The following is a 21,745-nucleotide window of genomic DNA, read 5'->3' as shown; positions in this document are numbered from 1 at the left end:
CGCATAGCTAAAGCTTTCTTTGATCTCTATGAACAGATACAGGAGCCACTTGATCTGGCAGTGGATGTGGGCTGTGGATCAGGACAGGGCACTGAACTACTGGCTTCTCACTTTATGACTGTGGTCGGGACAGATATCAGTTCAGCTCAGCTGGAGATAGCCTCTGCTAAAGATCACGCAGCAAATTTGTGTTACAGGTACAAAATAACTATAAACACCTGCAAGAAAATATCGAACAATTCTTCGCTTCATTATGCTTAAAAAAAGTACTGTGGCAGTACCATGGTATACGTGAGGGCATCATGTGGCAATTCCATGGTACTACTGACAAGATACTTCAGAGAATATTAAGGTACTGCATGTCACATAAAAAAAAAAAAAAAAGTATAGTTCCATCACTACCATGGGGTTATTTTGGTACCTTTTTGTTATTGAATGTTTAAACCTCACGAAAGTGTGTCCAGGTCACTTTCAACCCAAAATGAAAAGAAATAAATATTTTTCATGCATAAGAAAGCCATAACTGTGTATATATGTATATATATATATATATATATATATACACACACACCAACACACACATATATATATATATATATATATATATATATATATATATGCACACACGTATATGCGATGCGCGTGTGTGTGTGTGTGTGTGTGTGTGTGTGTGTGTGTGTGTGTGTGTGTGTGTGTGTGTGTTGAACAATAAATAACAATAATTCCAATTTGGAATTTTATATATATATATATATATATATATATATATATATATATATATATATATATATATATATACTGTTATTAATACTGTGTATGTATATTTCTAAATTTATATAAATTGATGAAGTTTTATGTATATATTTTTTTTAACATTTCTATATTCTATATGTTTTTTATCCACTTTTTAAATATCCCCCCCTATTTTCCCCACTGTACTCAAGCTATGGATATTTATCTGTTCATCCTGCTCCTATAGACAGAGTCCTGCAGAGGAATTGCCCTTTGAGGACGATATTGCCGACTTGGTTACATCCATGTCAGCTGCTCACTGGTTTGACTATCCGCTCTTCCTGCGGGAGGTAGACAGGATTCTGAGGCCAGCTGGCTGCCTCGCGCTGCTCAGCTACACCTTGGATTTTGAGCTGGAATATGGAGAAAGCACCTTGAAACTCAATCAAATCTGTCAAGAGGTTAAATAAACCATAAACAAAATGTTTCATGGGTTGTTGTTCAGGAAACCTATATTATAAATATTTGATATGAGGCAGCCTATGAGAAGTATGATGCAGCCCCATAAAGAAATGTGATATATGTCAATATAAGTAAATTACATATATAATGTCAGTGCCCATGTATGTCTGCTGCTTATATGAGACTATATGCAAAATTCATATACGTATATAAAACACATAGACTTAGGCCTATATGAAACATATATTTCAAAATATAGCAAAAATGGCCATTTTCATGTAAGTGCCATATATTTTCCCGTATACTATGCACATAAATGTTAAATATATGTAAGACGCATATATGTATATATGCATATATGTACTTATTTCAATGCATCAGTATCACATGTTTACATACATTTACTAAATATGTGGGAAACAAATATGTAAGTCACATATTTATACTTAATGTTGTCCATGTATGCGAGAAACCAATACTATACTGTGATATATGTAGATATATGGTATCATATATGGATGAACTCAAATATTTTCTTCACGTTTGGACACATAAATGTGCATATATGTTGCAGGCATATATTGTGTTCTCGGATCAGTCAAATATATGTATAGATATATGTCATGCTATTTAAAATAAAAGTACATATATGGCCATATATTACATTTTGATATGAGAGCATTTTAATTGATTGGCTTTCTAGCACTAGAGATCTTCAGTGTAAAATCTATTTTTCAATTTACAGTTCTATGCAGCCCTGCACCCCTTTCGGAAACCTTATATAGGATCCAGTTCCCTCCAAGTGTACAAGAAGATCTATGACCTTGTTTCATACAATGACAAAGAGTGGTAAGTGTGCTTTTTATTACATAGCGGCTTTGTAAGGATCATGCCAATAAAATAATGCTATATAAACGTAATGATATAATGTAATCGAATAATAGCGTAAAAACTTTAAAGTTTTTGTATTGCAAAATCTAAAGATATCAGATTCACACTTAAATGCCTGTATTTGTTTGCACAGGCATGAATGTCTGAAGGCTCGGATGATGATGCCACTGTCGAGGTTCATTGGCTTGGTTGAAACTTTTGCTACATATCAAGGTTTCCTGGAGAAGGATCCTGTTGAGGCCAAGAGACTGTCTCAGACCATCACAGACAGGTAACAGACAGCCTCGGCTCGTAAGGAACATCGTACAACGTCTGATGCTCTGAAAGAAGCAATAGCCATTGGATTAGCTCCAGTGTCATTTAATTATTTCAACCTATACTTAAATATAAGTCAAGACATCATTTGTTTTTTTTGTAAATAATCAATTATTTCTGAAATTTTAATATATAATATTTATAAAACTTAATAATAAAATGTTACTAATTGTCATTATTTTATTTTCAGGTTGTTGGAAGCAATGGGGGCCTCGTCGACTGACACTGAAGTAACAGTGGTTGTGAAATACTTCTATATATTAGCCTCTAAACCACAGAAATCCTGAAATGATTGTGAACCATTAGAACATTAAAGCATTGTGTTGAACAATAAACACTTAACTGTTGCATTTATTATATCGTGTGTTTAATGTTTCTATGAACACCATAAAATAATGATCGAAAGTCAAAAGCTCAAAAGCTCATTTGGCCTTGCAGAAAAAGGGCGGAAAATTTATTTGTGGAGTTTGATTCCAGACGGACTTTTTTTTTAAATGAACGAAACAACTTCCGGCTTCTCAACCGCTCAGGCAGCGGAAATCATTAAACTCAGCGGAACTAATCCGCGAAGTATTCCACTCAATTCTATTTCTTTTAACGACTTTTAACGTGATTTACATAAAAGTTATTTGGGGGGAAACGGCGTGAAATTAATTTGGAATATCCTGATTATGGTGTAAACGGGACAGTTCGGTGACTGACAGCGGCAGGTAAGTGTAACGTTAATATCGATCGCAGCCCAGTTATTGACATTTTTTTAGTTGTATTATGAATGTAACGATATTTTAGTCCCTAAATTTAAGTATGTTACCAGATGGTCATCTCAAATGCAGGATAAACAATGCACTGTGTGATGGGCGTTAAAGTGTAACGTTAACGTTAGCTGCGAATGAACATGTTAGCACAATAAAGGCTCAAACCGAACCGGTAACTGATGATTATGAAAGTTTGTATTGTTTAATTTCATAACATCTGCATCTGATACGCTTATTGTAGTCCCTACAATGTCTACATATTTTAGGAGGTTTAATATTGTTTTATATTTTTAGGTATATAACGTTAGTTAAACTACATTAGACTAATGGTAACAGATGGTAATACCATGGTACTTTGATTTATTAATTTGTAATGAAAGATAACCCTATACCATGATATTATCACAGTGCTTGTTTATGAAACATGGTATTGCTCATTTGTGGATTTTGTAGTACATGTCAGTTGCATGATATTACCGTGAAACCATGTCACCAAAAACATGGTAATACCATGGTAGTTGATTCTTTCACACTAGTGTGTCCCTTTGTGTTTAATTTTTTATGTACATGTACTACAATATCTGTAGCAGAATATGTAGCCTAGTCAAATACTTGGAGAGTCTGTTTTTTCTCACAATATGTTTTTTGTTGTTGTTTAAAAGTAGTAACGTTAATGTAATGTTATATGATGTCCTAAAACAGTCAGAATCAGAAAGAGCTTTTTTGCCCGGTATGTTTTGCATATACAAGGAATTCGTTTTGGTGACAGAAGCTTCCACAGCACAAACAGAATGATAGTGACAGGACAAATGTAATAAAGGATAAAACTAGAATATGTAAATAGAAAATAACAATATATTGAACGATATACAAAAATAGACAATAGAGGGAATAAGTATGTACAGTACGTATGTACAAATCAAATGCAAGGAAATGTAAATAAGAAGTATGGTGTGTTAAATATATAAAATAGTGTTTATTGCCAAGCGGGGGTATTAACTATTCATGAGATGATTGCTGGAGGAAGAAAACTTTTCCTATGCCTGGCGTTCTGGTGTTCAGTGCTCTGTTGTGTTCTTCCAGACGGCAACAGTTTAAAGAGTGAGGAACAAGGAAGTGATGACATATAGGCCTAATTTACATCTGCACACTTAATAATAATAATAATAATAGTAATAATGCTGTATTTACAATACAGTAGCTGCTTGTTTCAGAAAACAAAAAAAAAAACATGAATACATTATGATTGATGTACACACTGCAGCACACTGTTATTATTATTTACAAATATTTTTCTTGTATTTTTCTACAATGTATTCTTGCTTTATACAAATAGGCTACACGTTTATGCCTCCTTTGTAATACAACAACAGACGATTAAAGCTTCAATAATACATGCCGATTGAGTTCGAGGAACCTATTAAAAGAATATGGTTTATAATAGAATAGGTTTATAATTGTAATAATTTAGTAACTGTTGTATTTCGGCAAAAAAAAAAAAAAAAAAAAAAAAAAATATATATATATATATATATTCTCATTGAAAAGATTTTGCAGAAAACATACAAAATTGTCAGAATCAGAAAGAGCTCTATTGCCAAGTGTGGAATTTACCTTGGGATTAAAGCTTCTGGTACACATATATACATATAACAATATAAAAAATAATAAAGACACAGATAGGGTTATTCAAAATAAACATTTACAGATACTGAACAGATTCACATTATTGTGAATAATAATGTAAATAAATAGGACAAATATTTACAGGGATCTTGCACAAAAAAAGTGGGGTATTGCACTTGGAAGGCATTTAACTGTTAGATGTAAAATTTAAAATAATAATGTATATAATTTTATATTTTCCATTAAATTATTCCTTTATTATTATTTCTAGGCCTATATAGTTTTTTTTATGATTTTTTATTTAATTTCTTTGTTATTTTGTTTATTTTATATTAGTAAGTCAAGTTAAACTAAATACAAATTAGAAACGTTTTTTTTTTCAACTAGCTGAAATAAAATAAGTTATTTTTAGTTTATTGTATTTCAGTTATCATTTATTTCAAGCGACATGTTTAGTTAACTAGAATAGTGTTCACCATCATGGTGTGTATTTGTGTTGGTCACAGGTGTGTGAGCGTGTGTATGTTGGTGTGCTGGTATGCTGACGTTAGCCAGTAAGCTGAAGAGGGAGGAAGGCATGAGGGCCGGTCGAACCTCTGCGGGCTCTAATGATGCTTCTCATAGAGTGTCCATCAGAGATCGACTGCTCATCAAAGGTACGAATCACTGACCAAACACTCCTTCTGCCCGGCGGGATCATGGCACTAGAGCCTGGTGCTTCACAACTCATGTTTAGGTCTGTTCTGATAAGGTCACATACATGAGGCAGTTACACATGAACAGGTAATACTAAATGAACACTGAACAGGTTGTGTGATGTGGCTTTTTCCACAAAAACAAAAAAAAATAACACAAGGTTAAAGAAACCAAATTACATCTAAGAGGCATTTTTTGAAACATGTTTTGTACCAACAACGTGTTTTGTGCATTGAATTATTGTTTAAAGCAGCACTATGCAGTTTTTTAGCTTAACTGTACAGCTTCAGAGTTATTGGAATGGTTATATGACTCTTTTCGGGTTGAATGGTGGTCGTCCCATCCAGGATCCGGCTAGCTATAAGAACAACTATCGTCATGGCTAAACCGGCATTTAAGAAGCAGAAAGCTAGGAAAGCATTGTCGGAGGAACAGAGAAAACGGAAACGGCAGACTGACCGAGCAAAGAGTCAGACACGAGTAAACATCGGACCTGCATTTTCAGAATGGAGAAAAAAACGAAGAAAGCGCGGTCGGAAGAGTCTAGAAAAAAGTAACGAGAATCTGACAGCGCGAGGAACCGGACAAGAGTCCCACTCAGTCAGGCTTTCATTGTTAAAGTTGATTCCTGCGATTATCATGAGAACAGTTGTCAATATCTCACATAATTATCAGGACATAAATAAGCCTACATGTTGTAAATAGTGTAAATGAGCGCAATTTGCAAACTATTATGATAAATTGCAATAATCATGTCTAACAACATCATAATAACGGACATTGTTATGAAATAATGCGAACGACATGATGTAACTTTATTGATGCCATCTGGCATTTAGGCTCAGGTTAGCCTAACGCGGTAGGCTACTTTATTATTATAAAGTGGAGAGGGCGTGAGTGCAGATCATAGACTGTCACGCTCTGCGTGAGTTGTATTTACGACAGTAACGTTAAATACAAGTACTCTACAGCGACTCTAGGGGTCGCTGTTTGACAAAAACGGAATTCCTGCATAGTGCTGCTTTAAAAAAAAAAGATATATATATATATACATTTCAATCATTTGTTTAAGAATCATATTGACACTTTTTGAACTATTATCTATCTATCTGTCTGTCTACATTTGAGTCTCTAAGATTTTTCTTTTTTTTTTGTCTTTGTTGTCTCTGAAAATGAATGTATTCTATTTATCATGATTCAACATGCATTATTTTTGGATCATGAACGACACTCTGCCAAACTTTTTGAAAGAGAAGAGCAGGTCTGAATCCTGAGAGCATGTTGTGTTGTGTTGTGTTGTGTTGTGAGTAGCAGTAATGTGATGTGATGCAGGCCCGATCAGGAAAGCAGTAAACTCTATTTATATCAGACTGAGAGGAGGAGTCTGTATGCCATTACCAGCAGCTTAAAAAAGCAGTTCCCATCCGCAGTCAAACACTCAGGCTATTTTTTGAATCCGTGAGGCCATTAGATCCACCCCAACTGAACATTTAGAGACGGTATTGTGAGAATGCAGTTGGCCATATATAGCTGGTGGCCATATGCTTTTTCTTTCATACATGTTTTTTGTATCAATGCTTCATAAAACAAATTCAGGGAAGGATTCCGGTTACAAAGGAAATTTTAAAACTGTATATCGTTCTAAAACATCTGTTTATGTACTGGTTAGTAAAAGCTGGTTTCATAAGTCTTTGTTACCCATCAGTTTTGAACACTCACACTTTGATTTGTGTTTACAGAGGTTGCAGAACTTGAGACCAACCTTCCAAGTGAGTGTATCTTATCCAGGACATTTTGTGCCGTATATTGATATCATATCAGTTATTGCTATATATAATTCTAGATGTACAAACAAACAAACAAACAATTATATATATATATATATATATATATATATATATATATACATGTTTTTGTTTTTCTAGAATTATATATCTCTTTATTTCATTTTTAGATTTTTGCTGTTCTTTTTTTGTCTTCTAATCTTGAAAAATATAATCTTTAAGTAAATATAAATTTTCACACTATACATTATAATGTTATTGTGCCCTCTAGCATTTTACAGTAAATGATTGCTTTTAGTTTTTTGTGATTATTTTAATTTCTTTTGACAAAATATTATAGAGTTTGAATAGCGGCCATTTATTAGTTATTGGCCATAACATGATTTTTGTCTGATTTATTGTATGATTTCGGTGCATCCCTAATGCGGCTTCTTTCATACATCACAGGAAACATTTTAAAATGATGAAAAACTAAACATAAATTCTTTTTTTTTCATGATTCAAATCTGTCTGATCTGTCCGTTGTAATTCCGATGTTAATGTATATATATATTTTGTGATTTATGAACTATTAATCAAAATATTATTCTTTCTGCAGATACCTGTAAAGTTACATTTCCTGATGAAAACAAACTGCACCACTTCCAGTTGGCCATTTCTCCAGGTGATTCTGACCTCTTTTAAAAAGGTTCAATTGTTAACATTTATTAAATGCAGATGCTGTTGAACAGTGTAAAAGAGTTCAGTTGACCTATCCATACCTAATATTAAAGGCCTTTTCTCACAGATCACAAGTATTTATAAATAAAGCATTTATAATCTATTTTCTGTTGTTTCATGGGTCATATGTCTGGAACCAGAAGAGCAAACAAAAAACACATTTAATTTGCTAATTTTCAGATATGATTCACATTGTTTTTGTCCCTCTTGGTGTGAATAGGCCTTTGCTCATCTCATCTGTTTTTTATTTATTTACATGCTAGTATATGTCAAATGTTTTGTACTATGCTAGTTAAAATATAACCTTCCATTTCCACAAAACATCTCTTCAGATGAAGGCTATTACCTTGGTGGAAAGTTTCAGTTTGAGATTGAAGTTCTTGAAGCCTATAATATGGTGGTAAGTGCCTGTAACATATCATGAAGTAATGAGGTAATGCCACACTTACTCACTTGCACTGCAATGATGATTTTATTAGTCCATTTGTAAGCGGGGCCGGTAAATAGATGTTTGCGAGCATTACCGATGTTTTGCCGTGTCTGAATTCAATCAAATAGCTGCCTGAGTGTACCCACACAAATGCACACATATATAACACAACCCATCCTTGACCTTAGAGCACTTGAAAGAGTCTTGCAAAGACCGTGCAGAGATCCAGACATGGACACAAAATCATGAAATATTATGGAGGCGAAAGGCATTAAGCAAAGCGTTATTCAAACCTCCATGATTATATATTGTAGGGATTAGAAGTAATTCATATTAAAGGGGTCATAGAATGCTTTTTTTAAATTTCATTATTTTGTGTATTGGGTGTAATAGAATAGGTTAATATACTTTAATGATCAAATACGCATTGTTTTTCACACACTGTACATTATTACTGAATCTATATTCCCAGTCTGGAATACAGATGACAATGTTGTCAATTTTAAAGGCGGTTGATCAAGCAGATCGATTGGATATACAGGTCCTTCTAAAAAAATTAGCATATTGTGATAAAGTTCATTATTTTCCATAATTTAATGATAAAAATGAAACTTTTTTTTTTACATTCCTTCTTTTACATTTTAGATTCATTGCACACCAACTGAAATATTTCAGGTCTTTTATTGTTTTAATACTGATGATTTTGGCATACAGCTCATGAAAACCCAAAATTCCTATCTCAAAAAATTAGCATATCATGAAAAGGGTCTCTAAATGAGCTATTAACCTAATCATCTGAATCAACTAATTAACTCTAAACACCTGCAAAAGATTCCTGAGGCTTTTAAAAACTCCCAGCCTGTTTCATTACTCAAAACCGCAATCATGGGTAAGACTGCCGACCTGACTGCTGTCCAGAAGGCCATCATTGACACCCTCAAGCAAGAGGGTAAGACACAGAAAGACATTTCTGAACAAATAGGCTGTTCCCAGAGTGCTGTATCAAGGCACCTCAGTGGGAAGTCTGTGGGAAGGAAAAAGTGTGGCAAAAAACGCTGCACAACGAGAAGAGGTGACCGGACCCTGAGGAAGATTGTGGAGAAGGACCGATTCCAGACCTTGGGGGACCTGCGGAAGCAGTGGACTGAGTCTGGAGTAGAAACATCCAGAGCCACCGTGCACAAGCGTGTGCAGGAAATGGGCTACAGGTGCCGCATTCCCCAGGTCAAGCCACTTTTGAACCAGAAACAGCGGCAGAAGCGCCTGACCTGGGCTACAGAGAAGCAGCACTGGACTGTTGCTCAGTGGTCCAAAGTACTTTTTTCGGAAGGAAGCAAATTTTGCATGTCATTCGGAAATCAAGGTGCCAGAGTCAGGAGGAAGACTGGGGAGAAGGAAATGCCAAAATGCCTGAAGTCCAGTGTCAAGTACCCACAGTCAGTGATGGTCTGTGGTGCCATGTCAGCTGCTGGTGTTGGTCCACTGTGTTTTATCAAGGGCAGGGTCAATGCAGCTAGCTATCAGGAGATTTTGGAGCACTTCGAGCTTCCATCTGCTGAAAAGCTTTATGGAGATGAAGATTTCATTTTCCAGCACGACCTGGCACCTGCTCACAGTGCCAAAACCACTGGTAAATGGTTTACTGACCATGGTATTACTGTGCTCAATTGGCCTGCCAACTCTCCTGACCTGAACCCCATAGAGAATCTGTGGGATATTGTGAAGAGAAAGTTGAGAGACGCAAGACCCAACACTCTGGATGAGCTTAAGGCCGCTATCGAAGCATCCTGGGCCTCCATAACACCTCAGCAGTGCCACAGGCTGATTGCCTCCATGCCACGCCGCATTGAAGCAGTCATTTCTGCAAAATGATTCCCGAAGTATTGAGTGCATAACTGAACATAATTATTTGAAGGTTGACTTTTTTTGTATTAAAAACACTTCCTTTATTGGTCGGATGAAATATGCTAATTTTTTGAGATAGGAATTTTGGGTTTTCATGAGCTGTATGGCAAAATCATCAGTATTAAAAAAATAAAAGACCTGAAATATTTCAGTTGGTGTGCAATGAATCTAAAATATATGAAAGTTTAATTTGTATCATTACATTATGTAAAATAATGAACTTTATCACAATATGCTAATTTTTTGAGAAGGACCTGTAGACTTGTTTATAGTGATCTCTGTCAGATAGAATACTATTCAAACATGCACCCCAGGTAGGGCTGTAATATAACAAACCATGTTCTGCTTCCCACAGCCTCCTAAAGTCAAGTGCATGACTAGAATATGGCACCCAAACATTGCAGAAACCGGAGAGATCTGCCTGAGGTATATATATATTTATATATAAATATATGTCTGTTATGTATTCATATATCTTAATGTGTCAGACTCCACATTGTTTTGATTATTTTTATGTTCTTTAACTGATAATGTATTCATGTATTCAAGTTTATTGCGTGAGCATTCAATTGATGGTACTGGATGGGCACCCACCCGTACACTAAAGGTAATTTCTGTTTTTGAAATGCATCTTGGGGAATTCATTAAGTGTTTACCAAGCCGAACTGTATTGAAATGCTTTGTTTCCTTCCTTCGTTCCTTCGTTCCTTCCTTCCTTCCTTCCTTCCTTATTTCCTTCCTTCCTTGCTTCCTTCCTTCCTTCTTTGCCTCATTCCTTCCTTCCTTCCTTTCTTCCTTCCTTTCTTCCGTCCTTCCTTTCTTCCTCCCTTCCATCCTTCCTTTCTTCCGTCCTTCCTTTCTTCCTCCCTTCCATCCTTCCTTTCTTCCGTCCTTCCTTTCTTCCTCCCTTCCGTCCTTCCTTTCTTCCGTCCTTCCTTTCTTCCTCCCTTCCATCCTTCCTTTCTTCCGTCCTTCCTTTCTTCCTTCCTTTATTCCTTCCGTCCTTCCTTCCTTTATTCCTTCCATCCTTCCGTCCTTCCTTTCTTCCTTCCATCCCTCCTTTCTTCCTTCCTTCCATCCTTCCGTCATTCCTTTCGTCCTTCTTTCCGTCCTTCCTTTCTTCCTTCCTTTCTTTCTCCCTTCCGTCCTTCTGTCATTCTGTCCTTCCTTTCTTCCTTCCTTCTGTCCTTCCTTTCTTCCTTCCTTTCTTTCTCCCTTCCGTCCTTCTGTCCTTCCGTCCTTCCTTTCTTCCTTCCTTCCGTCCTTCCTTTCTTTCTTCCTTCCGTCCTTCCTTTCTTCCTTCCTTTCTTCCTTCCTTTCTTCCTTCCTTCCTTCCGTCCTTCCTTTCTTCCTTCCTTCCTTCCTTCCTTCCTTCCTTCCTTCCTTCCTTCCTTCCATCCTTCCTTCCTTTCTTCCATCCTTCCTTTCTTCCTTTCTTCCATCCTTCCTTTCTTCCTTTCTTCCTTCCTTCCGTCCTTTCTTCCTTCCTTGCTTCCTTTCTTCCTTCCTTCCTTTCTTCCATCCTTCCTTTCTTCCTTCCTTCCGTCCTTCCTTTCTTCCATCCTTCCTTTCTTCCATCCTTCCTTTCTTCCTTCCTTCCGTCCTTCCTTTTTTCCTTCCTTCCTTCCGTCCTTTCTTCCTTCCTTCCGTCCTTCCTTTCTTCCTTCCGTCCTTCCTTCCTTCCGTCCTTCCTTTCTTCCTTTTTTCCTTCCTTCCTTCCTTTCTTCCTTCCTTCCGTCCTTCCTTTCTTCCTTCCGTCCTTCCTTTCTTCCTTCCGTCCTTCCTTTCTTCCTTCCTTCCTTCCGTCCTTCCTTTCTTCCTTCCTTCCGTCCTTCCTTTCTTCCTTCCGTCCTTCCTTTCTTCCTTCCTTCCTTTCTTCCTTCCTTCTTTCCTTTCTTCCTTCCTTCCTTCCTTCCGTCCTTTCTTTCTTTCTTTCTTAGTTTCTTTCTTCAAATATTTTATAGTTTACATATTTTAAATGTCATTTTATACTTTTGCATCTCAAGCATTGGTATTTTCTTCAGAAAATGCATATCACTATGATCAATTAAGTGATGTTTGTTTTTTGCGGGAGTCAGTATGGCAAGTTTCTTTGTTGGCTAATCTGCATTATTTCCCCACCCATTTGTATGTCTTCAGGATGTAGTATGGGGACTGAATTCACTCTTTACTGTAAGTACACATGCTATCTTCGAGAAAGATCTTAGATAATCAGTTTTCAATTTTGAGTGTGAAAACCAATAGATGTGTCGTTTCTCTCACAGGATCTTCTTAACTTTGATGACCCACTGAATATAGATGCGGCAGAGCATCATTTACGGGACAAGGTAGAACACCAGCACACATCAAGCATTTAAGCACACTTCCAAACAAGTCTACTGGCATGGTCTTTTGGAAACGTAATGGCTAAAGAAAAAAATGTAATACAATGATATTGCATATGTATCCAAAGCCATCAATTTCTTTAATGCTTCCTGTTTTAGGAGGATTTCAGGAACAAAGTTCAGGACTTCATCAAAAACTATGCAAGATGATGTCTCTGTTTATCCACGTGAGCCACTCTCACATGCATGTGACTTTGCAGATGTATGTCGATTCAGACTGCAACAGAGACAAAATCGCAAACTATTAAAGCATACTTGGGGGAAAGAAGAAAGTTCAAATGTGTAATGAATGACGCCGTGAGTCCCTGAGCAAGATTTTGGGGGGATGTGGGCCTTACTGTCCATTTATGTGGGATTTTATTTCGAAGCGGACACTCTCGCGGGTTCTTCTCAATCAAGATTGCTTTTACTCCCCCCACACAAAAAAGAAAAAATAAGTACAAAGATGGTGATCATGAAAATGAGGACGTGTAACCTCTCTGATGTCACCTCCTATGCTAGTGCCTCTGTGTTTTTGCCACATATAACTGAACATGCATTGTAAGCCAACTTCTGCAGCCTGCTTCATGAATTTGTTCATAAGTGATGTCATAGAAATCCCAAAGTTCCATTGGTTCATTCGCTCTGGGGGAGGAGTCCACCGATGAGGAAATGTGCGAAAGCATATAGCACTGATGTCCCGCAGAATACGCCGGTGGATTTCCGGGCGGTTTCTGTAAAGCCATTTCTTGTAACTCGGCACCTCCCCTCATGTAAAATCACTGCAGTTATCAGACTACTCCGTATCACCCATGCAAATGAATTATGAGTTATGAAACTGTTTCAGTTCAAATCTGTGAGATGTGTGAATGTCACGAATGTCCAGCTCACATTTTACATTTGCAATCAAAGGAGGGGAAAACAAGAAAATCTATTTTGCATAAAATTAAGATGTGCCGATAAAGCTTTTTTGTTGTATGTTTTCCTCGAATAAAAAAAAATTGTTTTATTTTCTTTAGGAAATTTTGAGGAAATGATGCTTAATTATCATAAAATAATATTAAATGGAAAATATTACTTCTTATTGCTTCTGATTTTGGAGTGAAATTTGACCCGGACATGTTCTGGATGTGCAGGTGAGATTCAGCCTTGCTCTCGAATGCATTTTTGTCAGTGTATAAACGTTCAGCTTTACCGATGTGTGCATGTACACAAGACTACCTGTATGCTAGTACTGTGTTTGTGTGAGTGTGAGTGTGTGTTTGAGTGAGAGAGACTGGGATTTTAATACATGTCTGATTTGGTAGCATGCACTGGGCTACTGAACTGCTCAGCCGTAAAGCCTGTTCAATTAGTGAGGATTTACTTTATTTAATTTGATTTTTTTTTCTCTTCAGGGGTGTATATCCATTTGTAAAGTATATTAAAGAGGAATTCTACCACTAAGTGACGAATTGTATTAATTTGTGTGTAAACTTCTACAGTTTGCTATCATCATTTGCTATCGAAAGTTCGCCTTTTTCTTAAGAGTTTGTGTGAATAGGTTATCACTGGCTTTCCCTAAAATCTGGTGAGCTGCCTACCTAGATGGCATTATATAATGTGAATTTGCCTTTATTTCCCAAAACTGCTGTCTAGGTACTTGGCACACTAGAGTTATGATTGGACAGTAATATGCCGCTTGTCTGTTAACATTGGTGTTGGCTCAAAACATAGTGAGCTTTTTACCCAGATACATTATTAGGCATTATATAATGCAAATTTGCATATGATGCCAAAAATAACCAGCTTACTAGGGATATGTTTGGAGAAGAATACTGCATACTGCCTTATTTTAGTCCAATTTTGTGTAAAAATGTGTTAACCCTTTGCAGTCAGATCAAATAGTGAGATTTGACACACACACACACACACACACACACACACAAAAACAACTGTATTGTGTCTGGTTCACCAATTACACTGGAAAATGTTGAAGGCAATTGCAATCAAATTGCAGTACTGTATCCACTGTAGCGGTCTCTGTTGTATACTGCACATTTTTGCAAATGAATTGCCTATGCATACAATTATCTTACTGTGCACGATAGGTATACTATATAGGGTGAGTAAAAAAAGTATATTGCAATCCAGAATTCACCCTACAACAGAATTAGTATGAGTAGAATGCTGTACCAAACAAAGGTTTGTGGACAATGCCATTGTGTCTGTCTTCATCTTTGCACCAGATGGCGCTATTGTTACAAAAAAAAATTGTTTAGCTTGTACATGTATAAAGGCATAGTGAAAGAACTCACGTCACTTGGCCACACTAATATTCAAATAAAAATGGCACAAAAAAATTAACCCTTACAAAGTACTGTATTGTTAAGAAATAATAATGTTCTAAAGCACGTGCTGAATGCCCCTAATCTGTATACCATGATATTTACATGACACTTCATGTAATACCATGTCGTTCTCGTACATGGCCAATAAATGTTGTATTACCGTGGTACCAAGTCTAAAAAGCATTGAGACATGGAAAATAATACATTAATTTCAAATATTTGAACTTACTACAGTCACGAGTCTTGAGGATGTGTGGGTGGAATTACATGTTCTTACCGTTCAAACTACGACTTAGAACAATGTAGTAAGAACTAAAACAGATTTGTGTTTGGGGGCGTGTCTCACCTCGATTAATTCACACTTCTGTCCAATCAGTGCTTAGGAGGGCGGTGTTCAAGCGCTCAAGGCGCGCGCCCGAGCACGGAGACAGTAACTCGGTCCGGAATTCAGCGTAGAGTGCCGACAGTCCAAACGCTGTCACATTTAGACAAGGAATAACTCACGTTCACCTCTTGTCATTTAATGAACTGATCCAGTTTTACTTGCAGACTTAAAACAAGGCTCAACTCCAGATCATGCGCTCTATGTGAAAAGCTGCGCAAAGACGCACAGGCTGAAAGACAATTGACAGCTCGCCAACGGGACATTGGAGTGGACATGTGAAGAAATGGATATGCAGCCTCTTCATATGATCAAAATGCGATCTGAAATCATCATCGTCCTCATCCTCACTGCTGTGATTGTTCCCCCTTGCACCTCGCAGTCAGGTGAGCGTCCAACTCCCGTGCGTAAAAGTGCTTATCCATCCTTCATATCAGTCTTATTGGAGAGGTTTGTGTTCTGGTATTGCATTTTATTTAATATATGGACACGTGGCAGTGCATTCAACATTTTTCAACCCGTAAACTCCCAGCGATCGTTTATTCTGACTTTGGCAGCACAAATACTTCTGTGCCAAACTCCAAGTGTCCAAATTACATCCGAGAGCAATTCGTGATATTGTCGCAGCTTCATTTATATTTGTGCTTAAGGATCCTTATCAATCAAAAGATGTCAAAGCATTCGTCAGAGATATATGGAAGACTTGCATCAGAAATCTACTGGTGATGAGAAATCACTATTTGCACCGCCATTGCGCGTTTGCGCACACTGTTACTTGCGCACACTGTTACGTGCTTGAATACGGATATGTTTCATTCCGTCTCTTTTTAAATAATCTTGTTTCTTGGCTGATCCTTGATTTTTGAAGTGTAAACGAGCAGTTAAGTTGTTGCATGCTCTCTCCACACGATGGTGGCAGTCAACCGATTAACGGCAGGGCAGCTGGAGCGCGGAGCCGTGTGTTTTTACGCATCTTTTTTCATGATGTGTAATGACTGCGGAAGCGCTCGGAACCTTTAGAATTAACTCATAATGTATACATCGATATTTCCATTATTCCCTGAAATAATTCAGCATTAAAACCGCGAAAGTAAATCCCACAATTATTATTATAGACATTATCACCCTTATCATCATTTTTATAGATTTTTAAAATAATTGTATTATTTATATATTTTTTGATAATTTACATATATTTCACAAGTCATTATTTATAAATCTAATTAATTATGAAGTTTGGATCAGTTGAATTTATTAAAATTATATGCAGTTTTTGTATTCACTTATTTTTTGTTGGAGCTAATCTATTAACTGCTAGATAATGGGATAATTCAGAAATGTAAATGATTTTAGATGGTACGGGTCGATTGGGTTCTTCTGCTCAAGGATACTGCACTGCAAACTATCAGACCATTGAATATTTATAGGCTAATTTAAGCGTTTTTCTAAACAATTTGAGCTATATGCTGACTGTAGCGAATCTTTTTTTATTAAACACCCTGGAATGTTGCTTGGGCTCATTTCAAAAAAATGTGTGCATGCAAAAAACATCAATTTTTAATTGTTTCGTAGGCCTGGTTTTGAGGTAAATCGTTTTAAAAACGTGTCCTTTAAATGCTTCTCATTATGCATCAGCTCACACCTCTGTCGAGAACCATATGGCACCGTATTTGACCCAGGCTTCCATCTGACATTTAAGTTTGATAGAAAATTACTGCTGGTAGACCTGAGAATATGATCAAATTATTAATCATCTTCAAGCCAAATTAAGTTTGGTTGGAGAGTTCATGCATGCATAGGGATTGAGAATATTCCCTGTTAATTAATGTCTTCACTGCTCTGATATCTACATGTGAACTTTCTTCTGAACCGAAAACAAGTTTCTTGCTCGGTGGAATATTATAATATAAAGGCAATGATTGTTTATAGCAGCCTCTAATTGGATAGCATCAGGTTGCAGAATTCAGCAGCTTGTCACATTCACTGTTTTTAAAAGCATTTTCTTCACATTAATTATCTGGTCTTTTGATCATAGGTATCAAGATGTTTATATACTGCTACTCTTAATGTACGGACATCTGTATAGTTCACCCACAATTCACCCAGTTTACTCATACTTATATTGTTCAAAACCCACGTGACTGGTGGAACACAAAAGGAGATGAGGTAAAACCTTGTTTTGATAGTCCACTTTAGACAATGTACTAACTATAAGTAATTTACTACATGTCAACTACCAGTCATTAGCATATTAATAGACTGTCTTCTTAATAGAATATCTGTTAACACTTTATTTTGATGCTCCCCAACTGACATTCTACTAACTATAACTTTGCAACTACAGTACATGTCAACCAACTTATTCTACTGACCCTAAACTTAACCCTTACCCAACAGTCTACTAATACTCTAATGAGAGTTAGTTGGCATGTAGTTGCAAACCTACAGTACTTATAGTTGGTAGAATGTCTAAAGTGGTCTATCGGAATGAAGTGTAAAATGGAGATGTTTGGGAGATAAGGCTGAAGACAGCAGAAGTTAAGCTCTGTTACCACAGTTTCGACATGTTCCTCAGTTTGTAAAAACAACCAGAAATGGCTAGTACTGTACTATAATGTCCTTAAAACGGATATCAGTGGGGCAAGACGTTCTGGAGAGTTAACACTACCATTCAAAAGTTATATACACTGCCCTTCAAAAGTTTGGGAATCGGTAAGATTTTAATATTTTTAAAAGGAGTCTTTTCTGCTCACCAAGGCTGCATTTATTGAACCAAAAATACAGTATTGTTTAAATCTATCTATTTGAATATATTTTAAAATGTAATTTATTCCGGTGAGCAAAGCTGAATTTTCACATGATCCTTCAGAAATCATTCTGATATGTTGATTTGCTGCTCAAGAAACATTTCTTATTTTTATCACTGTTAAAAACAGTTGTGCTGCTTCATTTCCATTTCATGGAAACCGTGATACATTTTTCTCAGGATTCTTCGATGAAAGGTTAAAAAAACAGCATTTATTTGCAACAGAAATCTTTTGAAACATTCTAAATGTCTTTACTGTCACTTTTGATTAATTGAATACACCCTTGCTAAATGAAAGTATTCATTTCTTTTGAACAGTAGTGTATAATATTAAAGTATTGTCGACACACCTTCAAAACAAAGTGCTTTGGAATGTTTCTTTGCCTCATATACTTTTAAAGTCAGTTTCTTTCCTTCTTTTCTTTCATGAAAAACAAGAAGATTCAACTTGAACTGTTTGCTGTTAGATTATTTGTTTATCTTTTCATCAGTATTTGACTGTGGTGCCGTTTTGGCTCTTGACCCATGTGTGCAAAACAGTGAGTAAACCTCTTTCTCTATTCAATTGAGCTCATGCCGAGCTCAGACTCTCCGCCAAAGCAAATGGTTGACTTCGTTTTCAGCATCCTCTTATTGTCCCTAGCTCTTAAGAGGGAATGACAACTTCAATTTCCCGATTCTCAGTACGAAGTAAACCAATAAAGCCTGTTGTAATCCACAGAATCCCCCCTTTTTTAAGAATGGTAGAAAGGCAAAAAAAGCTGAGAGGATTTTCTTTTCAGTGGCTGTAGGGTTTGCTTCTCTTCCACTTGTAATTCCTCTCAGAAAACAAATGCCTGCGGGCCTCGCTCTGTAGGACAGGGCTGCCAATACCCCCCTCCTCCTCTTCTCTCTCTCTACGAGTCTTTCAGGCTTGCTTTCACCCTCCCTATCCGCTTCCCCATCTTCTGGCTCCGTGCCCCTCACAGTCAGCTGGAATGCTAGTCTTCTCCTCATCCTGTGTGTGATGCAGCCCTGCATTTCTTATTGAGCTTTAGCTGCGAGCGCACGATTGTTGGTTTATACAGGTGCTTAAGCCCAATAAGCAGGTTCATCATTGTCTTTTTGAGCATCAGGCATTCGAAAGACTCTTGGGAATCTCTAAACAGAGATAAAATGTGTCCCATCGCGCCTGCGGTGTGATGCCTCGTGCCTGTGCAATAACTGCGTTTTTTGCAAAGGAATTACTTAGAAGACTTATAGTTTGCTTGTATTTACATTCTACTGTGAATCATGATGAAACTTTGCTTTAATTAGTTCTTTCTAATATGCTGATTTGCTGCTCAAGAAACATTTCTTATTATTATCAATGTTGAAAACCGTTGCAATGCTTTACATTTTCAGGATTCTTTGATTATTAGAAAGTTCAAAAGAACGTAATTTATTTGAGACAGATTTTTTTGGGGGGACATTATAAATGATGTTTGAGTGTATATGTGTGTGATTCCTTTTGTTGTTTAGATGCCTGTTGAAAAAAAAAAGAAAGAAATTTGTGTCCGGTCGCTTAAAAAAAAAGTAATATCATCATTCACATCTTTAAGTCAGGACATTTCTATGTGTAACGGAGGCAAGCTAGTAAGAGCTTTGCAGGTAAAGCTCACTCCCATGGCCTCAAGAGGCACTTTAGTGACTGACGCTAGAAACTGGTCTTTAGCGCCCTTGTTAAAGCGCCCGGCTCACACGCCAGAGACCACGATTCGAATCCCACTCGGAGTGGGTCGAGTAGGATCGGTTACATTTGGTGCCGTGACCCGGGTGGAAGGGAGGTTTAGGGGGTGAGTGTAATGGAGGCAAGATAGTAAGAGCTGTGCGTGTAAACCTCACTCCCCTGATTTCAAGAGGCGCACTAGCGACTGACACTCTGGGCTGTCTTTAGCCTCCTTTTTAGTGTGCCCACCTCCTATACCGGAGAGGCCGGTTCAAATCCCGCTCAGAGCGGGTCAAGTAGGACCGTTGCATTTGGTGCCGTGACCCGGGTAGAAGTGAGGTTTAGGGGGTGAGTGGAGGCTGGACAGTAAGAGCTGTGCATGTAAACCTCACTCCCGTAGAGACTGCTGTCATTAGCGTCCTTGTTAGCACGTCCGCCTCTTATGCTGGAGACGCCGGTTCGAATCCCATTCGGAGCAGGTTGAGTAGGACCGATTACATATGCTGTAACTAAAGGTTAAATTTCGTAACTTTTTTTCATGTAACTTGCGTCGCTTGACACGCTTACATTCTATCACCAACAACCACTGTCGCTCATGTCACCGGAAGTCATTAAGCCCTCCATTTAAAATGAATGGGATTATGATGCTTTGTCGCGGTGTTTATGGTGGTGTGAACGGGACTTTTTCGAGTGGTTGATACTGTGTTGCTATGGCATTGCTAGGGTGTTTTGGGTGGTTCTCATATAGTCACTTACTAGACCACTTCAAAATTTCTCGGAAGTGAAGCGAAGCAACTGATGCTGGCAGGTCATGTGACAGTAACAACATGGGGGAATGTAGAACGTCCAAATTTCATTCATACTACAACTCACCCAGCTTTACTATTGCTCACTCGATGCTCAAAGCATCATTAATTCATGAGCATATGTCCAAATCATGAGAGAGACAGCAGCAGTGTGGAGAAAAATATGCCAAGGTGAGCGTAAACAATATTGCTTGTCACAGTTGCACGGTTTGGTAATTTTCTAAAAAAATGCTCGTGTGTGTTTTTCAACCTTTAAGGTGAGGTGGACGGGGTTGCTGTTACCCTGACCTTGGCTCTGTGTTTCTTGAAAACCGTGAGACATTACGTCTGAGCTTTATGTTCTCAGCGGAGGGCTGGTGTACATCTCCACTGATCCATCACTCGTTCCAGGAGTACATACTGAACTCTTATTCAAGATGAGCATGACTGTAATTTAAAGCTACAGCGTCTTAGCTGAGAACAATAAAGCAAGACAAAAGCAGACGTCGCTCATTTTAATTTGATAAGCAGACGATGACGGTGCGAGATCATTGGTTCTGCTTGTGTTCCACAGATAATTATGAGGCTCAAGTCATCAATTAAAAGTTTTCTAAGAGCCTGTCATACTTTTTTTTACTTTTTTTTTTAGAGAATGGCTAATAATGATAATCCGAGATACAATACTCTACCGTTCAAAAGTTTTGGATCTGTATAAGATTTTTGTAATGTTTTGAAGTCTCTTATGCTCACCAAGGATGCATTTATTTAATCAAACATACAGTAAAAACTGTAATATTGTGAAATATTATTATAATTTAAAATACCTGTTTTTTTATCATTACTCCAGTCTTCAGTGTCACATGATCCTTCAGAAATCATTCTAATATGAGGATTTGCTGCTCAAAAAACATTTCTTATTATTATCAATGTTGAAACAGCTAACTAATATTTTTGTGGAAAAAAAAATATTTGAATAGGAAGTTCAAAACAACAGCCTTTATTTGAAAAAAATAATTCAATAATTATACATATATTTACCGTTACTTTTGATCAATTTATCAGTGCATTCTACTGAA

At 37.1% G+C, this 21,745-nt stretch overlaps 3 protein-coding genes across 10 annotated transcripts in view; all 3 read left to right on the top strand.

Annotated features, from left to right (window-relative positions):
- LOC143714258 (putative methyltransferase DDB_G0268948) overlaps window positions 1-2,754 on the top strand; it is a 92,073-nt gene extending 89,319 nt beyond the window's left edge. For all 8 annotated transcript variants that reach the window (XM_077205353.1, XM_077205352.1, XM_077205351.1 and 5 more), the window contains 5 exons: window positions 37-197; window positions 980-1,193; window positions 1,940-2,043; window positions 2,219-2,356; window positions 2,591-2,754. In XM_077205353.1, coding sequence (XP_077061468.1) covers window positions 37-197; window positions 980-1,193; window positions 1,940-2,043; window positions 2,219-2,356; window positions 2,591-2,687 — 714 coding nt within the window. In that variant the 3' untranslated portion in view covers window positions 2,688-2,754. The remainder of the gene's footprint in view (window positions 1-36; window positions 198-979; window positions 1,194-1,939; window positions 2,044-2,218; window positions 2,357-2,590) is intronic.
- A 125-nt stretch (window positions 2,755-2,879) lies between these two features.
- On the top strand, window positions 2,880-14,125 carry ube2f (ubiquitin-conjugating enzyme E2F (putative)). The gene is made up of 10 exons (XM_077205348.1): window positions 2,880-3,110; window positions 5,288-5,437; window positions 7,217-7,246; window positions 7,860-7,925; window positions 8,314-8,381; window positions 10,672-10,742; window positions 10,866-10,923; window positions 12,456-12,488; window positions 12,581-12,643; window positions 12,800-14,125. The coding sequence occupies exons 2-10, from the start codon at window positions 5,320-5,322 to the stop codon at window positions 12,848-12,850; spliced, it is 558 nt and encodes a 185-aa protein (XP_077061463.1). The 5' UTR covers window positions 2,880-3,110; window positions 5,288-5,319; the 3' UTR covers window positions 12,851-14,125.
- A 1,316-nt stretch (window positions 14,126-15,441) lies between these two features.
- The window catches only part of erbb4a (erb-b2 receptor tyrosine kinase 4a), a 194,679-nt gene continuing 188,375 nt past the window's right edge, over window positions 15,442-21,745 (top strand). Inside the window, exon 1 of the mRNA XM_077205347.1 lies at window positions 15,442-15,777. Coding sequence (XP_077061462.1) covers window positions 15,678-15,777 — 100 coding nt within the window. The 5' untranslated portion in view covers window positions 15,442-15,677. The remainder of the gene's footprint in view (window positions 15,778-21,745) is intronic.

The sequence above is a fragment of the Siphateles boraxobius genome, unplaced genomic scaffold (assembly GCF_051911475.1).
Source record: "Siphateles boraxobius isolate OS27281-9 unplaced genomic scaffold, OSU_SipBor_1 53, whole genome shotgun sequence".
In the NCBI taxonomy this organism is placed as follows: Eukaryota; Metazoa; Chordata; class Actinopteri; order Cypriniformes; family Leuciscidae; genus Siphateles; species Siphateles boraxobius.
This window is presented reverse-complemented; position numbering and strand designations above follow the sequence as displayed.

Excerpts from the sequence above, each read along its gene's own strand:
- ube2f (XM_077205348.1), top strand. The coding sequence starts at position 5,320 with ATGCTGACGTTAGCCAGTAAGCTGAAGAGGGAGGAAGGCATGAGGGCC. Across the intron at positions 7,247-7,859 it reads ACTTGAGACCAACCTTCCAA|ATACCTGTAAAGTTACATTT; the intron begins GTGAGTGTATCT and ends TTCTTTCTGCAG. Across the intron at positions 12,489-12,580 it reads GACTGAATTCACTCTTTACT|GATCTTCTTAACTTTGATGA; the intron begins GTAAGTACACAT and ends TTTCTCTCACAG.